At 32.9% G+C, this 24667-nt stretch overlaps 2 protein-coding genes across 2 annotated transcripts; one reads left to right on the forward strand and one right to left on the reverse strand.

Moving 5' to 3' along the window:
- Window positions 1-836: 836 nt before the first annotated feature.
- On the reverse strand, window positions 837-19389 carry LOC139485691 (vacuolar protein-sorting-associated protein 36-like). The gene is made up of 13 exons (XM_071270335.1): window positions 19221-19389; window positions 16846-16914; window positions 15866-15936; window positions 15165-15279; window positions 14415-14492; window positions 13841-13954; window positions 13585-13662; window positions 12381-12515; window positions 11823-11888; window positions 10154-10218; window positions 2463-2547; window positions 1900-1976; window positions 837-971 (listed from the first exon to the last, which is right to left on the reverse strand). The coding sequence occupies exons 1-13, from the start codon at window positions 19320-19322 to the stop codon at window positions 875-877; spliced, it is 1152 nt and encodes a 383-aa protein (XP_071126436.1). The 5' UTR covers window positions 19323-19389; the 3' UTR covers window positions 837-874.
- Window positions 19359-24179, forward strand: LOC139485692 (uncharacterized). Its single transcript, XM_071270336.1, has 3 exons — window positions 19359-19518; window positions 22305-22492; window positions 23978-24179. Exons 1-3 carry the CDS (start codon window positions 19467-19469, stop codon window positions 24089-24091), a joined length of 354 nt encoding a protein of 117 aa, XP_071126437.1. The 5' UTR covers window positions 19359-19466; the 3' UTR covers window positions 24092-24179.
- The last annotated feature ends 488 nt before the right edge of the window (window positions 24180-24667 follow it).

Consider the following 24667-nt stretch of genomic DNA (forward strand, 5'->3'; position numbering starts at 1 on the left):
CTGAACATAAGGACTTCATATTTGGTTAGCTGCTTGATAGTGATGAGTTGTAACATGTGAGTACTATTGGGAGAGATCAGATACCTGCTTCTTGTTAGCCTATTCAATGAGTTTTTCAATATATAGATTTTCTCAAATACTTCTCAACAGAATAGAGACAATAAAGATATTTTGTCAGCAGCTCAACAGTAATTAGTTTTAATGTTTTTAATGGTTGGACACTTTTCAAATCTGTAAGACCCCACTTCCTGTTTTCTGATACTTTGCACTACAATTGTAGGCAGATGCATTCTTTTAAATAGTTTCTAACCTATTTCTTATAGAAACAGACATATCTAGGAAAAATTACAAGCCATACATATACAAATAGATTAAAGTATCTGAAAACATACTAAACTGGGAAACTAAACATTGACCAATAAACCATTAAAATGAGTCTAAGGTTTGATGAACCCTGCAAGACCAACACATACACATTACAATTCAATACACTAAATATAGTTAACATTTTGTTTATAGTATATGAGAAACAGACCAAAACACAAAAACCTAACAACCACTGATGAACCATGCAAATCAGGTCAAGGTCATATAAAACCTACCAGTCTGACATGTACACCTTACAACCAATCAATACACCAAATATAGTTGACCTACTGCCTCTAAATCTGAGATACTGAACAAATTAAGCACACTTAATTCAATCAATAAATGATATGCAATAAAAACCCATTTCAATTTATTAACTAGAAATATGACCTTAGGTTAAGGTCTGGACAGTTATTAACAATAGCATTTTTTTCTTTCTATCTTTCAATCACATTTTAAAACAACTCTATTATTAATATTTATTTTACAATTCTATACAATTATACTATGAACATTTTGTCAAAAATAAATTAGGATAAAATCTAAGTCCTTCTACACTCTCATCTCGACAAACTCCACCAACTTTTTCTGTCAACAGTAATCTGAAAAATATCACAGAAATAATAAGTTTAACATGTCTGGAAATATCTACCATTCACAAATTCTAGTTTGTATCATTTTGATGATGTTGATTTGATAAAATAAATACAAACGCAATATTTTTTTTACACTAAAGTTACAACTATTTTCTTCAACTTTCATTACAGCCGATTGCATTGAGTGTGTAGCTAAAGGTAATATCTTTGGTTAGCTTGCTTGCTAGCTAAACCGTGAAGTCCTTACTGGATAAGGTATACTACCCTCCTTTCGAAGTAGCCTAGTCCTACAGACTATAGATTGATTATCTGTCGGACTAGTCTACTCTTACAGGAGGGAAGTTTACATAACCTAATAATGACTTCACGGTTTAGCTAGCAAGCAAGCTAACCAAAAATAATATCTTTACCTACACACTCAATGCAACCAGCTGTAATAACATTATTACGTTTGGTTGTTGGGAACATGGGACATAATTCTAAAGCTATATTCAAATGAATTTATGTGTAATTGATGTTGTGGTCTTTCCAAAAAAATTCAAATTAATGGACAATTGTTATTTGAAGACAACAGCTGAAATAGGAAAATGTCTTTTGTTGTCCCTAAATACAGTCTGCAATTGTTTTGTTTTACTGTTTTTTCCTGCAACAAGTCAAAAAGGCGATACTATTTCTTGCTTCAGTTGGGTCAATTTGTAATTGTTGTAAAAGTCTCTTATGTCATTAGCAAGATATATCCCTGAGTCAACTTGTTATCTGAATCTCGCTTCAGGAAAGACAGCAATCATACAATCCATCAACATTGTCTTCGTTATTGGTTATTCTGGTAATTATTTTTGACATCAATAACTTAACTCCTTTGGGACACTTACATTTAGGCAACTTTATCTTCATGTGGAGTAAAATTTACCCAAAAACTACCAGAGTAACCTACCTTTCCTTTGCCAATATCACAGATATTCCAGCATTTTGAGATAATTCTTCTGAAGTCATTGACTGGTGTTCTTCCACCTAAAATATAAAACAGAAAAATCTACAGTTAATCATTTTGTGAAACACATCTAGGTTAATTAAAACTTTCAGTCTCTATTAAAAAACAAATTCTACTACAAAATAAACAGTCGATATTGGGTTCCCAGAATAATACAAAAGAAGTAAACATAGAATAAATTGTAATAATCAATTTAATATGGAACCAATTATACAACTTTATTTTTTAAAGCTGATTAAAAGCCAACTGTGTCAAAATTCAAGTCATTTTTTTTTTTAAACAAATGCAATGTTGAAGGTTGTACCATGATCAATAGTTGTTTAATAACCACAACATTTGGTTCCTGATGGAACATTGTCTTTTTTGCAATCATATCGCATCTCCTTATTTTAAATGTCTGACCAAAGGGAAATAATTCACAATTTTAACACTACAAAATACAGATCTAATTATTAAACACAAAAAAACACTTTACAGATCATACTCCCACAGTATTCCTAACTTACAGTTTTTGTTGTATCTTTAATGATTTGCTCTTCATCATGAGATTGTAGTTGTAACACCATTACTCCACTATCAAATGTCTTCAATCTGTATCAATGTTAGAAACAAAAATAATTGTAAAACATTCAGAGAGTCTTATACAATTTGCGAAGTGTAAACCAAAGGAAAAGAAATCTAACGAACCAATCAGATATAATTATTTGTAGAGATGCAAATTCCAATTGGATAGTACTAAGATATGCCAGTCTTGGGGGCCAGCAGGCAGTGCATTCAAAGACTTTCATAGAACTTAGGTTAAGCCTTCCCAATTTGATTTATGTTTCCGTCCGAACATATACTGAAGTGCAATACATTAGTTATTCCTTATTTCATATCGTTGGAAGTGATAAGTTATTACATGTAATTGACTTTTCATTAGTTGCATGTAGAATCAAGCACTGAAACAGTTATAACACCTATACTTAGTGTATTTCTTTGATCAATAAGACAGAGATGTTATTTTGACTCAGGGTTAATAGAGCATCAACAATTTTAAACAATTTTAACACTTAATGAAAATATCACTGTTGAGAACTTGAGATACATAATTGAATTGAAGACAATAGCTTTTTAGTTTTTATTAGTATGATTGTTTATAGTTAGGATTTTTTAATAGAGTAGAAATCGGTTTTTATTGAATGCACTTATAATTTTGCAAGTTTATTTTTATCGTTAATTTTCAATATAATTATGTTGAAATAGAGCTACATTTTCGTCTGCTAAGATTAGTTAAAGATAACAGTATTTTCCAAAGAATTTATTACTGTGTAGAAAGTTAATGGTTAATCTTAACGGTATTCCTAAATTTTATGACACCTTCAGTAGGTCAGTCTAGTCATTTAGAGTTCAAGTAAAAATCGTCTGCACGTGCAGCTGTGGCTATTTAATTTAATTACTTTGTTTTGATCATCTCTGGGAATCAGGTTAAATGAGTGTGAAATTTGATGTCTAATGTTCAGACGTAAACAGATCGTCTTTATCATGCGATAAGTTAACATCGAAAACAATGTTGTGAAATTGTATTACGAAAATGATTGTATATATTGTAAATATTGGATTAAAATGTAGTTATTAGCAAACATTCGTTAGTTATGTGATATGGATATAATAATGCTATTGGTATAACGTTATCGTCGAACTCCCAAATCCCAAATCGTCGAACTTTATATGAAACAATTTATTCCACTGCACATTTCAAATCGTCTCCGCAGCATTTTGGTAGCAGAGCGTGGTTCAATGAACTTTAATCGTAATCGTATCGTGAGAAAATGAGTAATTGGGATTTGGAAATTGAAGCAGCGGCAAGCGAGGGAGACAAAATGGACGAAACTGTAATTGCTCAACCGGACGAAAGTTTACAATTAGAAGATCTGAAGAAGGAAAAAGCGAAAGCGAAATCGGTATTCACAAAAACTAGACATTCATTACTACAAATTCTTGAAGAAGATTTTCCGGATCGTGAAGAAATAAAAGTAATTCAAGAGAAACTGATAAATGCAGAAGAAAAAGCGATGGATATTATGGGGAATTTATACGACAAATACAAGCATAGAAATGACATTCAAAATGTGATGAAAACAACAAAAGAGATGGAAAAAATCGAAGAAGAATTTACAGACGCAGAAAATGAGTGTCGTGACTATTTGATCGAGAGCAAAGTTGCGTCAAGCGTTGGATCCAGTGTATCTAGAATATCAAAACAAGATAATGTGAATTTCAAAAATAAAGTTGAAAGTAAACATGTAACTGAAGAAAAGGAAGTTAAACCAGAATTTGAACAAACTACGAAAGAAGAAAATAACAACAAGCAATTGAAGTCAGAATTAGGAAGCGACATGTGGAAACAATTAAAAAGAGTTTCAATACCGATATTTAAAGGAGATAAAAGAAACTACCAGAGCTGGAAAGCTGCATTTCTAGCATGTATCGACCAAGCACCGGCGACAAAGGAATATAAATTATTACAACTAAGACAATATGTGGAAGGTGAAGCGTTACAAGTTATCGAAAATTTAGGACATTCAGCAGTTGCGTATGATGCCGCAAAGGAGCGCTTAGAAAGAAAGTATGGAGGACAACGAAGACAAATAACCCTGTATATAGAAGAACTTGAAAACTTTAAACCTATGAGAGAAGGTATCGCTAAAGACATAGAACATTTTGCAGATTTACTGGATATAGCAGTTGTGAACTTGAAAGAAGCAGGTCGTTTCGAGGAGTTAAAGAATGGTTCTTTGTACAACAAATTGCAGCGAAAGATGACAGAATCGATGTTGTCGAGGTATCATCGTTGGATATTCGAAAGCGGAAAAACAGAGTCAGTTGAATGTCTACGTGAGTGGATTTTACAGGAAGCAGAGTTTCAAACTATAGCCTCAGAAACAATACATGGATTAAGTGCAAACTCTAGTAGCAATTCACAGCGGAATTATAAAGGAAATCGTAGGGATGGATTTAGAACATTTTTTGGAGAATCGCAAAATGAAAGCTATACCGGAAATAGGGTGTGCAAGTGTTGTAACGGTAATCATGGAGTTTGGAAGTGTGATGAATTTCGGAAGTTAACCGTTAACAAGAGATGGGATACCGCAAAACGTTTACAGTTGTGTTATCGTTGCTTAGGACATGATCACGTAGGCAGACAGTGTCCGAGAAGTAGAGCATGTAACTTGGGTGGATGCAAAGAAGTGCACAACAGACTTTTACACAGAGATAAACAATCGTTCAGTGAGCCAAAAGTTCAAGTGAGAACCGAATCGAAAACAAAACAAAACTATGCTGCTGAAAAGAAGGAAAATACAGACGCCGCCACTGAGGGGGAGAATCGGGATCGCACAATGATTGGCCGAGACAGAAAATCAAACTTCGTTACACTTAGAACAGTACCTGTAATATTGAAAAATGGAAACCGTACCGTAAGTGTTAATGCATTACTGGATGACGCAAGTACGAAAACGTATATCAACGCTGATGTTGCCGCCGAATTGGGACTTCAAGGACAAGTTCAGAAAGTGACAGTTAATGTGTTAAATGACAATGTTGAAACATTTGAAACTATGCCAGTCGAGGTAAGACTTCAAAGTCACAATGGTCAGACAGACGCCAAAATAGTCGCATTCACTACTAACCGTGTAACCGGAAGTTTACAGCCAGTTGACTGGAAACAACACGCTCGGAAATGGGACCATCTTGCAGAGATTAAATTTCCGAATCTAGGAAAGAGACCTACTGTTGATATGTTGATCGGACTGGACTATCCGGATCTACATTATTCTTATAGAGATATACGTGGTAAACCTGGAGAGCCAATTGCTAGATTAACACCGTTAGGTTGGACGTGCATCGGAGATCCGAATAGCGGACAGGATCAGACACTATTTAACCGAACTTATTTTGTTCATGGACAAGAGGATCGAAACGATTTAGATAACATTGTTAGGAAGTTTTGGGAAATCGAAAATGTCAAAACACCAAGCGAAAACGTGTTTCTAAGCAGTGATGAGCAAAAAGCGTTGTCAAAGGTAGAGCAATCTTTGGATTTTAAGGATGGACACTACGAAGTTAAAGTACCGTGGAAAGACGACACACCTTCATTACCGAACAATTATAATATGGCATTAAGTAGATTAGCAAATACAGAAAAAAGATTAAACAAAGACCCGAGTATTGCTAATGTTTATACACAAACAATAGAGAAATATATTGAGAAAGGATATGTTCGCAAAGTATCGACAAAGGAGGAGACCGTAACAGGAAAATGGTATTTGCCGCATTTCCCGGTAGTAAGACCGGACAAGGAAACAACTAAAACGAGGATTGTATTTGATGCGTCCGCAAAATTTCAGGGGATTTCGCTAAATGACACTATTCATCAAGGTCCAAAGTTACAGCAGGATTTATTCGATGTACTATTACGCTTCAGAAAATACCCCATTGCACTTGTTTGTGACATCGCCGAAATGTATTTGAGAATTAAAATTGCACCAGACGACAGGCCGTATCACAGATTTTTATGGCGCGCAATGAAAACTGACCAAGTACCAGAGGAATATGAATTCAATAGTGTTGTTTTTGGAGTAAATTCGTCTCCATTTCAAGCTCAGTTTGTTTCTAGAAAACATGCCGAAATGACAAAAGATTCATATCCACGAGCCGCCGAAACAGTTCTCAAATCTACATACATGGACGACAGTATGGACTCCGTAATCAACGATGAACAAGGCATCGAACTTTATAATCAGCTATCACAGTTATGGGCAAAGGCAGGGATGTATGCACGGAAATGGCTATCGAATTCAAAGGCAGTTTTACAATGCATACCAGAAGAAGATCGCGCGTCACAAGTCGATCTCGATGAGGGATATTTACCGTCAGTGAAAACTCTAGGAGTTATATGGCAGGCAGACAATGACATATTCACGTTTAAAGCTAACCCACCGGCAGTTGATTTTAAATTTACTAAACGAAACATTCTAAGCAAAGTTGCTACGTTATTCGATCCGTTAGGATTTATTGCGCCGTACACAATAAGAGGAAAACTACTACTACAAGAGATGTGGACAGCAGGACTAGACTGGGACGACCAGTTAGACGAAGAACTTGTTGAAAAATCTAGAGAGTGGTTCCGTGAACTTGATGAACTATGTTGTATTAAAATACCGAGATGTTTGCAGTTAAACGAAGACATTGTTTTAACGAGTCTACACACATTCAGCGACGCTTCTCAGGAGGCTTATGGATCAGTTATATATGCTAGACACGAGTATAAGAGTGGAATGATATCTACGAGATTTATAGCAGCGAAATCCAGAGTTGCTCCTTTAACTTCAGTCAGCATTCCAAGACTTGAGTTAATGGCCGCAGTTTTAGGATTAAGATTAGCACTTTCAGTTAAACACGCATTAGAAGTGCCCGATGATAATATGACATTCTGGTCAGACAGTATGAACGTTTTGTATTGGATTAGAGGCAGGAGTAGAGAGTACAAGCCATTTGTAGCGAATCGAATTGGAGAGATTCACACGTCATCGCATCCTCAACAATGGCGACATGTGCCAACAAAAGTTAACCCGGCAGATTTAGTATCTAGAGGTAGAACCGTTGAACAATTACAGTCGGACGTAATTTGGTGGAATGGACCGGAATTCCTACAAGATGAGGAACCACAATGGCCGGACACTAATATTCAGATAGAAAACGTACGTGATACCGAACTTAAGTGTCAAAAGAAAACAAGCGATAAATATACTACACTGAATAGTATTCATAATAATGATTTAGATTGGCGTTTAGATCCCGTACATTATTCTAGTGTCGTAAGACTAGTTCGTGTACAAGCGTATGTGCACAGATTTATTGACAATTGCAGACTAAAGCAAAAACAACGTCGTCAAGGTTGTTTATCTACCGTAGAATATGCAGATGTCGAGTTGGATATAATCAAAAATGCACAAAGGGAGGCATTTTCAGACGAATACAACGCTCTTATGAAAAGTAAAGATTTACCGAAAACCAGCAAATTACTAGGATTACAACCGCGAATTGATGAAAATGGATTAATCAGATGTGATGGACGTTTAGAGAACACCGAATTTCTATCGTTTGATGCAAGATATCCAATAATATTACCACGAAAAAATTGGGTCACGAAGCTTATTGTGAAACGATATCACGAACTTGGAAAACATGTTAGTGGCACTAATCAAACATTTTCAGCATTATCGTCACGATTTTGGATTATTTCAGGGAGAGAAGAAATAAGAGAATATGAACATGAGTGTTATACGTGTCGTTAGAAGAAAGCTAAAGTTGCCGAGCAAGTGATGGCTCCGTTACCGGAAATTCGTTTCAAAACACCTTTACATGCTTTCGCTCGTACAGCAGTTGATTTTGGTGGACCGTTTATAACTGTTCAGGGCAGAGGAAAACGACATCCGAAAAGATACTTATGTCTATTTACATGTTTAGCGTCACGCGCAGTGCATTTGGAAGTAGCATTTGGATTAGATACGGACTCATTTCTTAACGCATTTTATCGGATGGTGAACAGGCGAGGTCTTCCGAAAGAGATGATTTCAGACAATGGAACTAATTTTGTTGGAGCAAATAGAGAACTGAAAGAACTTGTTGCGCTTTTAGACAAGGATAAAATACATAATTCAATTAGTAAACAAGGGATTAAGTGGCATTTCAACCCACCGTTAGCTCCGCATTTTGGTGGTATTCACGAGACAATGATAAAATCGGCAAAAAGGGCTATTTATGCAATATTAGGAAATGCAGACATTAATGATGAGGAACTTTTAACAGCATTTACCGGAGCTGAAGCACTGATAAATTCGAGACCGCTTACGTACCAATCTGCCGATCCGAAAGATGATACACCTTTAACACCGAATCACTTCTTGCACGGACAATTAGGTGGTCATTTCGCTCCAGAAACCGTTGATAATACTGATTTTAACCCGAGAAAACGATGGAGAAGAATACAGGAATTAATTAGACATTTTTGGAAACGTTGGATTAGAGAATGGTTGCCGGGACTTAACAAACGTGACAAGTGGACTAAAACAAAAAGGGACATGAAAACCGATGATATTGTGCTTGTAATGAATCCGAACGCTCCGAGAGGACATTGGCCGCTTGGCAGAATAATCGAAGTTTTCCCTGGCAAAGATGGACATGTTCGCGTTGCAAAAGTTTCACTTGGACAAACTGTATTGATAAGACCAATAACAAAACTGTGCCCGTTAGAGATCGAAACCTCCGAAAATGACAGTGATAAATAATTGAAGTATAAATATGGACATATATTTCATTTCAATTTAGACAGTTAAATATTTTGAAATAGTTTTAGATTTGACAATTTAAACTTAGATCAAAGACAGTTTTATATCGTTTAATTATTGTTTGTTTGATTGGCTGAGAGCAATCAAGAGGGGGAGAATGAATTGAAGACAATAGCTTTTTAGTTTTTATTAGTATGATTGTTAATAGTTAGGATTTTTTAATAGAGTAGAAATCGGTTTTTATTGAATGCACTTATAATTTTGCAAGTTTATTTTTATCGTTAATTTTCAATATAATTATGTTGAAATAGAGCTACATTTTCGTCTGCTAAGATTAGTTAAAGATAACAGTATTTTCCAAAGAATTTATTACTGTGTAGAAAGTTAATGGTTAATCTTAACGGTATTCCTAAATTTTATGACACCTTCAGTAGGTCAGTCTAGTCATTTAGAGTTCAAGTAAAAATCGTCTGCACGTGCAGCTGTGGCTATTTAATTTAATTACTTTGTTTTGATCATCTCTGGGAATCAGGTTAAATGAGTGTGAAATTTGATGTCTAATGTTCAGACGTAAACAGATCGTCTTTATCATGCGATAAGTTAACATCGAAAACAATATTGTGAAATTGTATTACGAAAATGATTGTATATATTGTAAATATTGGATTAAAACGTAGTTATTAGCAAACATTCGTTAGTTATGTGATATGGATATAATAATGCTATTGGTATAATGTTATTGTCGAACTCCCAAATCCCAAATCGTCGAACTTTATATGAAACAATTTATTCCACTGCACATTTCAAATCGTCTCCGCAACAATAATTAAATTGGATATTGTAAAATGACTTAATGAACAACTAACCTTAAAGGTAACCTTAAGATCTCCAGCATTTCACAGGCATTAATTAAATCTTCAGGTGATAATAACTGAAATTAAACAAGAATGTGTCCTCAGTACACGAATGCCCCACTCGCACTATCATTTTCTATATTCAGTGGACCGTGACATTGGGATAAAAACTCTAACTTGGCATTAAAATTAGAAAGATCATATCATAGGGAACATGTGTACTAAGTTTGAAGTTGATTGGACTTCAACTTCATCAAAAACTACCTTGACCAAAAACTTTAACCTGAAGCGGGACAGACGGACGGACGAACGGACGGACGAACGGATGCACAGACCAGAAAACATAATGCCCCTCTACTATCGTAGGTGGGGCATAAAAATTAAAGAAGTAGACATCATCAATAAATTCTGAGAAAGTTTTAAGCAATAACCATTTATTGTTTTTGAGACACAGCGGGACATGTGAACCCCCCACCCTGTTTTTTTTTTACAAAAAACTAAATATCACTAAAATAAAATTTTGAATCAAACAAAGAAGTGTGTACAGTTTCAAGCAATAATCATAAATTGTTTTTGAGATACGGCACGACATGTAAAAAAAAAAACATCCCCTTTTTTATAAAATACTCAATAACTCAAAAATAAAATTTTGAGTCATCACCAAAAAGTATACAGATCTTTAGATTAATATAACAAAGAAGTGTGTAAATTTTTAAGCAATAATCATAAATTGTTTTTGAGATACAGCGCAACATGTAAAAAAAACCTCCCCCTTTTTTACAAAATACTCAATAACTCAAAAATGAAAATTTGAATCATCACCAAAAAGTATATAGATATTAAGATTAGCATAACTAAGAAGTGTGTAAAGTTTTAAGCAATAATCAAGAATCGCTTTTGAGTTACGGTGCGACATGTAAAAAAAAACACACCCCTGTTTTAGTTACAAAGTGCCTTAACTCAAAAAGTTTAAATCTTATTTTCACCAAAAAGTATACAGATCATTTGACTATTATAAGAAACAACTATATTAAGTTTCATGAAATTTGGATAAGTCGTTTTCAAGTTACGGTGTCATGCTTACGCCGAACAGACAGACGGACACCGGACATTTGTATACCATAATACGTCCCGTCAAAATTTTGACGGGCGTATAAAAACAATAATTTTACAATGACTTGAGGCTTATAAAAGTATGAAGAATCCAAAAAACAACATTAAAATGTATTTGAAGGACCCCTTGAAGGTTTTGTATGACTATGACAGCCATCTTGCACGCAAAACCCCCATGGGCATTTTGAAAAGTTGGCAGGTATGAATTACCGAACATAATCTTTTAGAAAGGAAATACATATTGTGGATTAATTTTCATTGTGGTTATCATTTTTGTTGATTCAGAGTATGTTGCATTTTCATGGATTTAAAACAAATTCTACATACAAGCCATAAGAAAATTAGTCTTCTTAAACATTTCAATTCATGGTTCACTTATATTCACAAAATACACTGAAATTGGAACCACAATAATGATGTATCAGGGGTAAACTGTCATATATCACACTTTCATCTTTACACAATAACAAAACTTGAAAAAATCTAATTCTTGTTGGAATACCTATTCTGTTACAGTACTCAATATTTGAAATATAAAGACATTTATTAAAACTTTTTTTATATCTACCTCCATGCCTCTTGCTCTGTTTACTCTACAATAAACATCTGTCAAAGTCATAATACCTCCTGATTCCTGTCAAAATATAAATAATGCATATATATACATGTATGAAGATGTTTAATATAACTAATTTATATAAATATTTTTTAGATAACTTCATGTAGTATCTCAAAACCTTCAAATAATAATTATAATTATTGAAACTGGCATACTCTGTCAGTAATCTAAGTTATTTGCAAAAAAAACCTTGTTTTCCAGATAAATAAAATTTGTGGGTAGTTGGGTAGATCATACTTTTTGATTTTGGAATTCAAGGGGTTAAACAGTGACCTTATTATAGTAACCATTCATTTTTGCTAATCCACAGAAAAAAAGATCTTTTTTTTAAATTTGTGAATATGCTTTACTAGGGTTCTTCAAAAGATGTGATGTAGATGTTGATATTTGCCAAGTTTATTTATCACTATAAAAATGCAGAAACTCTTTATATAATCCTTGTTCCTCCTTATAAAATTGAAGAATTATATATTGAAATAAAATGCTGACCTTGATGTTTATACTAACCTTCAATGGATTCATTAATGCCTTTGACAATTCTTTAGCTAGTTCTGTGTTATATTTATCTCCTGTTCCATGGGTTTCCCTGGTAACAGGATTTGGTATGCCCATACTTAACAGGTAGGATTTAAACTTCACAGTCTAAAAATATGAAAGACTAGTAACATCTTGTTTGATTCACCTGAATACTTTAATGATAAAAAAATCTTTGAACAAATGTTTTCCCCCAGAAATTTACTAAATGTTTGTGATGGCAAGGTTTGAGTTGAGGTCAGCAACCAATTGTTCTAAATGCTGACCACATTTATGGCAGCTTGATAAATTTGGTAATACATGTATTTACCTTTTACAACACTTAATTTTTTTTAATTTTTTCTCCTTTTAAAGAGTGTACAGACAAATGCTCAAACATGTCCAAAAATTTATGATTAGTGGTGAACTTTCAATATTTGTGAATTTATTTTAGCCAATGTCGTCTAATATGAGATAAAATGTATTTTGTGATGATACCTTAATGCATAGGGATCTTTATAGCAAGATCTGCAATTTCAAATCAAATCCAGTTTTAGAATTACAAATGGATTTTGTAAAATTTCTTAAAAATGGAGATTGCTACTTTCTCAAGCAAAGCTGACCTTCACAACATTTTTTTCAAATCATATCATGAAACCTTTTCTATTTGATGTTCTGAAACATTAAATTCAAAAATTTGGCTAACAAAGTTTTCTTCTTGAGCATACCTGATGAACTTTATTCCAGAAACATGAAGTGTCTGCACGTAAATCAGTATAATGTTTTTCTATCAATATGCTAATCAACTGACAATTCAAATGAAACTTTCAGTTTAAGAACTTATGAATATTTTATTAAGCTTGGTTTTCCCTCAAGCAAAGATAATCATGGTCTCTTACTAACTTTATTTTTAGACCCTCTTATTTTTGATGCTCACAAATGATTCAAGTTTGAGCATATCTGATGAAAGATATTCCAGACAACATGCTTTATGCAATTTCAAAATGGTATCATATTATTACTTTATTCTAAAAAAAGTTGCAATAATATTTCACTAAAATAATTATATCTTAATAATATAAATAGTATAAGAAATTATAACACTTCAAAAATAAAATTGCAGAGTTTGTGCTTTTGTTATGAAGTGAATACAAGAAATGTCATTGAAGATCTAACAAAATTTCAATCTGTATATTACCTCATCCTCAGTTATGTCCCCTTGTTTATCTTTGATCTTTGTTGCTATGGTTTTTGATAATGCCACCATATCTTTAGCCTGAAAAGAAACAATTTATGTAGTCTATTGTTTCTACATGTATACAATATAGTTGTGTAATGGACTTGTACAATAATAAACTTAAGATAAAATAAAAGAATCATTTATCTTGTTTTGAGATAAGTGTATAGAAATTAGAAAACCCATATAGTTTTAATCTACAACAGAAAAAAAATACCTTTTCTATAAGTTTGCTGAGGTCTTGAAATGATTGTGTTATATTAGAATCAGTAGCTTTCTGTTTCTGTTGTATTGATCTTTCTATACCCATAATGCCTCTGTGTCTTCCCGTCTGAAAACAAACATTTGACTTAAATAAAAAGTAATAAAAAATATTTAAAGAGAGCTTGTGACTGCTAAATTTGGCAATTTGTCTGTAGCTAGATTATCCACTTGAAACAAACTTTTTGAAAAATGAAGATTACCATGATAAAAATGTTAATGTATTCTTAATTATGCATCAGAACTCAACTGATAAAATGACATTTATTTTTCTTTATACTGAAAAATGAACCAAAATATAAACTTCTTTGTCAAAGTTACTAAAGCATGAAATTTAGGTCAGTAAGCAGATTGTTGCTGAATATCAAAAGTTATATACTGGGATTGTCTTTAGAATGCAAAAATAAAGTATACAAGGTGCATTTTTTTATGTTATGTATGAGTGGATCTATTCGCTGGGTAAAAAGCTTATGCATTGAAATTGAAAGTTATCAACCCATGATAATATCCATGATTACAGTAAAACTTACTGCTACAGTTGGTTGAGCTTGTGGTATTGATTGCTGCCATCTTTTCTGTTGTAACTGCTCTGACAATTCCCTGAAAAACTACAACAATAAAATACTTAATATACTGGACATAATGTACATTTCTCTAGTAAATCAATTACAGTAAAGGTGCGTTATTTTAGAATAAACAATCATAACAAGTGTATTATGATAAAAGTGCAGCAAACTCACAACAATGACAAATCTTTTAGTATCCTCCGACATCGTAATGGGTTAATGTTAAGATATACTATTTTAAATATGCTTTTATTTTCTAGTAAATTTTTAAATATTTTTGTGTTCTCAACATACAGTTGGACTCATACACACAAATCCATACAATTTCTTCAGAATGAGGTTAGAAAAAAAACAAAAAAGTATGCATGAACGAGGTATCTTTTGATGAGTAGATGTGGGTCTGGATGGATGGTCCTTTATTTTCTTTATTCTTGTATTTTTAGACCATTTTCACTTTTTTCATATTCTCACATCCCGTAATTCTCTATTTATTTTTTGTGCGTCTATTTTTCTCTAATCTGTGAAATTTGTCGATCCTTTGTTTTTCTCTTTTTGTCCATTATTCTCTATTCTGTATACCAAATCCAGACCCTCATATATGTTGTTACTGCTCACATGCATAATTCAGAATCTACTGAGTGTCAGTCTTGTGACTAAGCTGTGAGGTAGTCTAAATTTCATAATTTTTCGATGTTATAACCCTAATAAAATTACCTCTCTTTCACCTGATTGTTTAAATGACAATTTGATGTAATTATATTTGCTTTGTCTGTTAGGTCCTGCTGGTTTGTTGCTTTCAGCTGAACTTAAATGTACCACTATCTTTGCACTGTACAAAATGGAAAAATAAATATGAAGTGTGTATAAAATATATTATATATATTCATTTTGTTAAATTATACTTTTTCACTCTTTTTGAAATTTTTTGTTTGTGCTGTATTTAGACCATTTTTCGACGAAATTTGTTTTACATGCACATGTATAAAAATTGTGATTTTTATCCAATGCAATCATAGGTTTGAATGTTGTTCTCAATTTAGAATTGTTTATATTTATTTCGTTTGGGTTTGTATTGTATTTTTCCTCTGGTATTAATTATCCTTTTTTACCTATTTCGACTTTTTAAAATTCAAGAGTCTATCCTAAATTGAGGTAAATTATATGGCCTTCTAAATCCTTTTTTGATCCCTAACATCACTGAAGAGACATTAATAGTCGAAATCTGGATATTGTGTTAAAATCTTTAAGCACAGGTCTTATGTTTGTGGTTTACCATCTTTGCCGCAAGTTTTTATTGTTTTCCGTTTGGTATTAAATTAATATAAAGATCCATTTTGTTACATCTTTCTTTGTGATCATTTTATTTGGTATACCTGTTTTCTTATCAATATAACTGATATTACAAAGTAACATACCTTTTAGAAAATCCAGCTGCTTCTTGTTCCAAGAATATCACCAATGATAGAGGCAAAGATAATATTCTCGACTGAAAAATAAAGCAAAAGACTTGATTCACTTTCCTACAACGTTATAGGCTGTTTTTACAACTAAAAAAATTCATAATCTCATCATTAAAACACATCCAAGACTAGTCAGTAGTGGATAGATTTACTACACTGAACATCTAAAGAAAGGGAGATAATTGTTCAAATTGACAGTCTTGACTAAAATTAATTAAATAAAGTATAATGAAAGACTAAAAATGTTGGTCTAAGCTGACCTATAGACGAAACTCTTTATATTCTTTTATTTATATACCCACTGTATATCAAATATTTTCTTTTGCAAAAAACAACAAACAAAACTCTGATGTTTGGCTAAAAACTTTCAGTTTCACTTATCCATAAAGACCATGAAGGTTAATAGAACAGCATACATAAGTATACGGTAATCAAATCTGAACAAAGCTTCACAGCTAATCTTTCCTAAATTGCTTTCCATTCAAATTATATTGTAATTCAATTCAAACCATAAATTTTGTGTAATATTCTTCCACATGTGTTGAATTGCAGTCAATAATTTGTGATCAGAAACAATAGATATTGATCTTGTCAAGAAGGAATATAGCTACATGTCATGCATGTGGTGTAAAGTAACAAACTTCCATATTTATTACACATAATGCAGAAATGATAAGACCATTTTCTAAGTCTGGAAACTATTATTCAGTGATTGCCGTTTTTTTCTGTGGTTCACAAGTGTTTCTCGTTTTTTATTAATGTAAATTAGATGGTTTGTTATTATGTTTGAACAGTTTTACAATTGTCGTTTTTGGGACCTTTTATAGCTTGCTGTTTGGTGTGAGCCAAGGCACTGTGTTTTGACCTATAGTGGTTTATTTTTGTACAAATTGTGACTTGGATGGAGGTTTATATCTTTGCTTTAAAACACTTACTCTGTTTTTAGGATCCTTCCATTGTAATCTATGTGTAGTCAGTGTTAGTAGGCCATGAACAAAAGTACTCTGAAAATAAAAATTATAAATACTACGGTAATGTAATATTGAAAACATATAGTAAATATTATGTCATGTATGTACTATGAATGTTTCTGTAGAATTTGTTTTGAGTAATTATGATTTAGTCTGGTTTTCTGGCTCAAAGATCAAATCTAGGTTAGCCTATATTTAAAAAAAAAAGTGCTGACGTTAAAATTTTTGACCATAAAAAATAAACTGATTTCAACAAATCATGATAAATTTTACCCCAAAAAGACAGTAATGATAATAATTTGAGACCTCTGACGAATCATGATAAGGATATTTTGACGGATCAAGAAAAAACACTAACCAATTTAAAGCTAACGGGAGCTAAATATGACCGTTTGACCCTTGAAGATAAACAAAACTACTACCCTCCCATATTATTTTAATACAACCTAACATTTTGACGATTATAAAGCAATTATTTATCAATAGTGAGTGGTTCTTGTCTACTAAGTACTCTAAATTCAGAAATTGCGTGCATTTTTTGTTGCGATTTTGTCATTTTAGACTAAAATGTGATTTCAATGTTTGAGATATTTAGAAAAATCCTGTTTAAATCATACAATAAATTTCAAATTGCCAGTTTGAATTATTGCGATATCTGCCCGGTGTCCTAACACTCCCTGGATTTGAGGTGGGGATTGTCCTTGTAAATATTGAACATTGTAAATACGTTAGTGACACATCTCCATTAATACACCAGGCCTCACACTACTTCAGAATTATAGGGAGAAGTGACTTCTCTTTTTGAAACTGATAGGGAGAAGTGGTGAAATTTGAAAGAGAAGTGCTCATTCGCGCGGTGCGCTACAATGTTTGGATTTTACTATAGTATAAAGGGTCATATGTAACTAATGTTCTTTTTATATTATTCAATTCATATCTGAGTACAATTAAAGTAACATTTCAAATTAAAGTTGTTTAAGTTTTTACTAAGGTTCTTGTGAGAAACTACCAACTAAATATTTAATATCTAGCACTAAAAAAATATTTTTTTATTTCAAAAAATGTAAAGAAATTTTAATATATCAATTACAATTTAATTCAAATCTATCTTGTGTATGAAATTCAGTGTTTCTCAAAAAAAAAATAAAGTTATTAAGCTGGGCCATAATATAATTAATAGTCTCAGAGTTAAGCAACTTTGAAACAATCCATAAAAAATATAGAGAATTATATATATACACCAATCAATTAGATGTAACCAAAAGTCTCTTAATGCGTGTGGAATACGTAATTTTTCCCTTTGGAATCAATATTCTTCTGTCAGCTGTTCCATCCGTCCGTCCGTAGTAATTATTGTAAAAGTACGGATTTCGGTCATAGCTGGTCCGGTTCAGATCCGTAGTTTAGAAATCGGTCAATGGCGGACGAATGCAAGAAAATTTACAAAAATAAACGATGTTTGACAAGTTATTTGGAAAGGAACATGATGTTTTTAATGCAATAAATGGATTAAACATTTACTGGAGGCAACTTTTATCACGTTTAAATGAAGTAACAAACTTATTTTGCCGCCGAAATTTAGGTTGATGTATGTTTTCGAGTAACAAGCACCGGGAACTTGCGGAAATGCACGAAGTGATAAAAGTTGTATTGTTATCAAATAACCTGCTACACACTGCAAAGACAATGCTTCAACCTCTTTTCTTAAGATAATGAATCGTTTATGTCTAAATTTCTTTTATTATCAATAAAAAATTGATGTTTCACCAACTTGGTAAAAATTGAAAATGTCCGATGACGGAGGCGACTGAAAGCGAGTATCGTCAAGAACAGGGTGACTTGTTTTCGCTTTTGGGGGTCAGGGAAAGCGAAGTGACGGTCTGGAAAGCGACTTCTTCGCCCAAGTCGCCTGGTAGCGTGAGCCCTGATACACCTTATTCTAATTTGTCCTCCATTACTGATTATCACACCAAGTTCCCGTAAAATTTTGATGTCATAAAACACAATATCTGACGCCACAATGGAAAAGTGATTGTTGTATGCGTCAAAAGTTCAAGCCGCCAGGTCAGCCGGGATTAGCGATAAGGTGTATCCGGAAAGGGAGTCTACACAGATTCCACTGTACCCTTGCAGCTCTCGAAGGGATCTATGTACATACATGTATACATAACCCAGTCTCATTTTTCACAATAATTTCTGAACTTTTTTAAACCATAATCTGTAAATAATTATTTAGATTTTTTCTTTTTCATATTGATTATCTCCCTTATTTTTTAAGGTAAATTTTTCATTCTTGAAATAGAGATAAAGAAATAGGTCGAAATTGTAATGGAGCATACTTTATCTTCTCCATCATAAAGTGAAACAACAGCTTGCTGACAGACAAAACTTTCACCAGGCTTGTCAAAAATATCGCTTTCGCTCCATTCTAATCGATCCATTTCCTGTTTACATTTTTAACTGGTTCCTTGCGTATTTATGATTTGGTTGCAATCCTAGCTCTAAAAGTATCTGGTTCCACCTTTTATGTAAACTCTAGAGAGGGCCGAAATAAGCAGCCATTGCAGACCAACTTGTCCTTCAAAATGCTTACAAGACTGTTTCCCGTCTCAAGACTAGCAATTAAAAATGCTCTTGGTAATTTTAATTTATTTAAGTCAAGTTCAATGGCATGTGGAATAAACTTTACTATCGGTAAATTGTAGATTTGTATCCTATTTTTATGAATTTTTGAGATAAACTGATGAAGGTTAGTTTACTTTCAATGTATAAAAAATATTTTTATAAATGGCACATGCCGGCTTTTATCACATAGACGTCCAATGAAACAAACAGTTCCATTAATAAGATTATTTTATTTAAGAATTGAATGCTTCTTTGTGTAACTCTATTGGGGTGTAAAAGCATTGACCGAAGTACATTTTGTATGAAACGCTTTCCATTTCATACACCTTGTCGCTAATCCCGGTTGACCCGGCCGCTTGAACTTTTGACGCATACAACAATCACTTTTCCATTGTGGCGTCAGATATTTTGCTTTATGACGTCAAAATTTTACGGGAACCTGTGTGATATCCAGTATTGGCGGACAAATAGCGATAAGGTGTATTCTTTAAATGTGCGCACTGTCAACACTTTTACAACCTTATGAAATTACAAAAAGACCCATTCAATACTCATAATTACATTTTTTAGCTAGGATCTTGAAAACACGATTTTTATCAAGTTTTGATTTAATTAACTTGTGCACTTTATTGTCATGAATGTGGGACCTTGAATTGTGTCATCATGAATGAGAAATTTTATTGTGTAATGCAATTGCGTGGTTATCTCACTCTCTGACGTCACACAACAGTAGGCGTTGTCAAGACGTTGATAACGGGGGATCAAAACAAATTGTGAATGCGTAGAAAAAAGATTTAGTTCCTTAAGTTACATGTTTTACATTAATTTCTTTAAAAAAAGCCATTTGCCAATGTAATAAAAAGAATAACTAATTAAAGAATTCAAATATTGAATAATATTCAACTCGTGACCGAACAACGCTGAAAATTAACTCATGCGCTATGTGCATTCGTAAATTAATGTGTTGTTCGGTCACTCTATTGTTGATTATTTTTCTCTATTTGAATTCTTCGATTAGGTATTCTATAGATATTTCTGCATGGTCGGAAAATAAAATCTGATTAAACATGTGTAACTAGAGAGCATGATTCATCTTACAAAATCTTCTTTGTTTTCACCAGGACTCGAACCCTGGACCTCTGTGATACAAGGCAGCGCGTTTAAAAAACTGACTTAATGCTGACTAAGTATCTACCACATGTTCTAAGGGAAGCAATTCTGCACACATGTTTAAATAAAAAATCCTTCATTTGTCCTTATGTTTTAAATTTACTTATTATATAAGTATATTTTTTATGCCCCACCTACGATAGTAGAGGGGCATAATGTTTTCTGGTCTGTGCGTCCGTTCGTTCGTCCGTTCGTCCATCCGTTCGTTCGTCCGTCTGTCCCGCTTCAGGTTAAAGTTTTTGGTCAAGGTAGTTTTTGATGAAGTTGAAGTCCAATCGACTTCAAACTTAGAATACATGTTCCCTATGATATGATCTTTTTAATTTTAATGCCAAATTAGAGGGTTTACCCCAATTTCACGGTCCACTGAACATAGAAAATGATATTGCGAGTGGGGCATTCGTGTACTGGGGACACATTCTTGTTTTTTACTTCTTCAAGCAGACTACACGAAATACGTCGGACAAATCCGGTGAATAATGGATCTGTCTGGTAAAATTTTGTTGAATTCCGGTCCGAATGTCCGGTGTTGTTTTCATGAATTTTTCTAACATTCTAGCAAAATTGCCAAACGATCTCAAATTCATTTTCGTCTTTATTATTCATCACAGCGATGTTTATTTTGTTCAACCACTAGCTTTATGCCGAACATCGCCAACCAGTAATGTGTAAATCTGGGTACAAACATGTTTGACTGTCAAAAACAACAATGGATGCCATCATTGGCACAACCGGAAATGTAAATAAAACCAGATCAAATTCTGGGAACGGATAAGGATAATTCCGGGTTTGCTGATTTAAATACAATAAATGAATAAAAATCCAAGCAGACCACAAAATTTAGCTATGAAATATAACCACAAGAATTGAAAACCAAAAGATATATGAAAAAGAAAGAAGAAACAGGAAATAATATTTTATACAGAAACTCTTAATTATGTTTAGTTCACAAACATTGTCAAAATCCAATAAAATGGGACATTACTCTTCACTAAAATGCATTCCAGCAATTGTGCACAACTTTCATAACAATATCCCCTCTTGTTACATCATTTTGTTTTAATTTGTGCATTTTGGGGAGAAGTAGGGCACAGCAAAGTCATATGTTTGTTGTTTTTTGTCGGATAATATACAATTAGATGTAAAAAAAAAATTGGTCTGGTAAAATTTCATTCGGTCTGGTAAAGCTAGGATGCTTACCAGACCGAATGTCTGGTAAAAATAAAATTCATTCGTGTAGTCTGTTCAAGTAAATAAAAATTACTTGTACAAGTAGTACCCCTGACTGTAATTACTCTGATTGTGCAGAGAAAAAATACACATATGATATATAATTTTACTGATGTTAGCATGCAGTCTCACATATCCTTAATGTTGTGGAAGGGAAATTATACACTGTCATTGAATCTGCGTTTGAGAGAACTACTCTTTTGCTGAAAATTATTATATAAAATAAAAATTTATAACAAAAAACTTATGAATTAAGAAAGGTATGACTAGGGCCAGTAGGGGGAAAATAACTCATGACAAGTTATTCTTCATGTTTTATTTTTAATTTTTTGTAAATCTTTAAGAACATTTTTTTCTTGTTCAAAATTAACCATGTTATATTTTCAATATATTTTTAGGGAGACAATCTGTCAGAAATATGGGTGGTCACATGTCTGAAAGAGAAATAGCTGTAATAACAAAGACCACAATGGATGATTTACCTCAGCCTACAGGATCCTGGCAGGAGGGATATCAAGCTAAATCTAGAAAACAAAACATGATGCTATTAGGAAATGTTTTGGCATTTGCCCTTATCCATTATGTGGTAAGTAATATTTCCTACACACTTTTAGGAAGGGACTGCACATGCAGTGTTCTCCCCAAATATTTCATAAACAGGGAAGTTTGAAACATCTTTTTTCTAAAAATTATACATGTAGCATCACATCCATAAACATAATCTATAAGGATATAAACTTACAAAGCATCACATTTAAGAAATATAGCATTACATTACCATGATGCGAAAAGGACCTGGGCAGAACACTGTACATGTAGGTGTGATAGTCATAAGATTATTTATATCTGAAATAAAACTGAAGTTAAAACTAAAAGAGATGTGAACTGTATAACTATACTTTCTTGTAATCATGCTTATCTGGGATCACCTCCAGCTTTTAATTGTTACTACAGGTTTCAACCCAGATCTTTAAAACTTTACAGAATGTTTGAACATAAAATGCATATATAGAATGCAGTTGTTGTTATGGAAGTATAAGGATTTTTGTTCCCCATTTTAAAGACTCTGAAATAAAGTAATTTCTTGAGCAAAATTATTGAGATCCATTTTGGGGCATTAAGTTTTCCCTTCAATGTCTGTATGTCCGTCTATATGTCCTGAAATTGATTTTTTAATTCTCTTACTTTTGCCACAACTAAATATTATGAAACTTATACACATTGCTTATTACATATACCACATACATTTAAACACCGATAAAATTTGAATTTTGGTTTATATCAGTTTAAAGTTATGCCTCTTTACAAATTTATGAAAAATTGCTAAATTTTTATCTCAATCAAATGTACATATATTACATAAAACAACATAATACAGATTTGTATCCTATTTTTATGAATTTTTGAGATTAAAATGTTCCAGAGTTCCCTTTACAAATTGAAAAATTGCCGAATTTTTTGTTCCAGTTCTAGAACTTAAAATAGCATCAACCAAAATGCTTAGATTGCCTCAAAAAATTGTTATGAAAGTTATACACAAAGCTCATTACCACAAAACTTATGTCAAGTATGAATTTGGATAGAATTACTTAAAGTTGTCCTATAAAACATTATATGCAAGGTGGGCATCATCTGTGTCGGAGTCACTGTCCAATGGATACATTTCAGATTTAATTTGGAATATGTGAAGAACATGTAAATTGTCTACTGTCACACATTACAGCCGATTTCGAAGTAGCCAAGTCCAACAGACAGATAGATTGGTTATCTGTTGGACTAGTCTACTCTTAAAGTATGGTAGTTTATCTAACCTAACAATGACTTCACAGTTCTACTAACAAGCAAGCTTACCAAAGATATTACATTTGGCTACACAATTAATAAAATCGACAGTAAGTAATCTTCAGCCTTTTGGATGTCCAGACTATATAAAAAAAAATGTGGTGTTATTGCCAATGAGACAACTCTTCATCAAGAGACCAAATGACACAGAAATTAACAGCAGACAAACTAGGTCACCATACTAGTCCATTCATGCAACTTGATAAAAATAAATGTTTTAATTTTATAGATGTTATCCGAGCCTGTAACCCGTGAAACATTGTCATATCCAGATCACAGAACAGTGGAGGTGGATTGGGATACACCAGATATACCACCAGTAGAAGTTGTTAGCGATGATTAAAAATGAACAGAAATAATGTTGTTGTGTTAAGGACAAAATTTTCGAAATCTTAAGTTTCTTTGGTAATAAAGTGTGACCAAGAAAATTGTTTATATTTTGTAGTTATTACCTTTCCTAAATCGTCTTGGTTTATGAATGGTTTAGATATTATAAATTCAGAAATTATTGCAAAGTTTTTATTATTCCATAAACTATTGACGAGATAGGTTTCACAAAAATAAAAACCTGCAATTTGAATTATAATATTAATTTGAATGCAGCATTTTCTGAAATTTCAATAACTGGGTCAGTATGCGTAATTGACGGTAGTGGTACCATTTTTAACCGGATTTTTGTGACAAAAATGTCGGTTATTGATTTGGGGATGTACGGCGGGCGGGCGGGCGGGCGGGCGGCAATCAAATGTTGTCCGTGCATTAACTCATGAACCGTTCAACCAAAGCTTTTAAAATTTTAATATGTTATTACTGACAACTAAATGAAGGTCAAGTTCAATAATTGCGATTTTGACTTTTACCGTTCAGGAGTTATGGTTCTTGAAAGATTGAAAAATGGAGTTTCCAGTCGTGTCCGTGC

This window comes from Mytilus edulis, chromosome 8 (assembly GCF_963676685.1).
Source record: "Mytilus edulis chromosome 8, xbMytEdul2.2, whole genome shotgun sequence".
In the NCBI taxonomy this organism is placed as follows: Eukaryota; Metazoa; Mollusca; class Bivalvia; order Mytilida; family Mytilidae; genus Mytilus; species Mytilus edulis.

What these genes read in the sequence shown, in the direction of transcription:
- LOC139485691 (XM_071270335.1), bottom strand. Translation starts at nt 19,322, where the DNA reads ATGGATCGATTAGAATGGAGCGAAAGCGATATTTTTGACAAGCCTGGT. An exon ending in GGGACATAACTGAGGATGAG is followed by an intron (nt 12,516 to 13,584) that starts GTAATATACAGA and finishes TCATATTTTTAG; the next exon opens with ACTGTGAAGTTTAAATCCTA. An exon ending in CATTAATGAATCCATTGAAG is followed by an intron (nt 11,889 to 12,380) that starts GTTAGTATAAAC and finishes ATATTTTGACAG; the next exon opens with GAATCAGGAGGTATTATGAC.
- LOC139485692 (XM_071270336.1), top strand. Translation starts at nt 19,467, where the DNA reads ATGCTTACAAGACTGTTTCCCGTCTCAAGACTAGCAATTAAAAATGCT. An exon ending in AGCAATTAAAAATGCTCTTG is followed by an intron (nt 19,519 to 22,304) that starts GTAATTTTAATT and finishes ATATATTTTTAG; the next exon opens with GGAGACAATCTGTCAGAAAT. An exon ending in TTGCCCTTATCCATTATGTG is followed by an intron (nt 22,493 to 23,977) that starts GTAAGTAATATT and finishes TTAATTTTATAG; the next exon opens with ATGTTATCCGAGCCTGTAAC.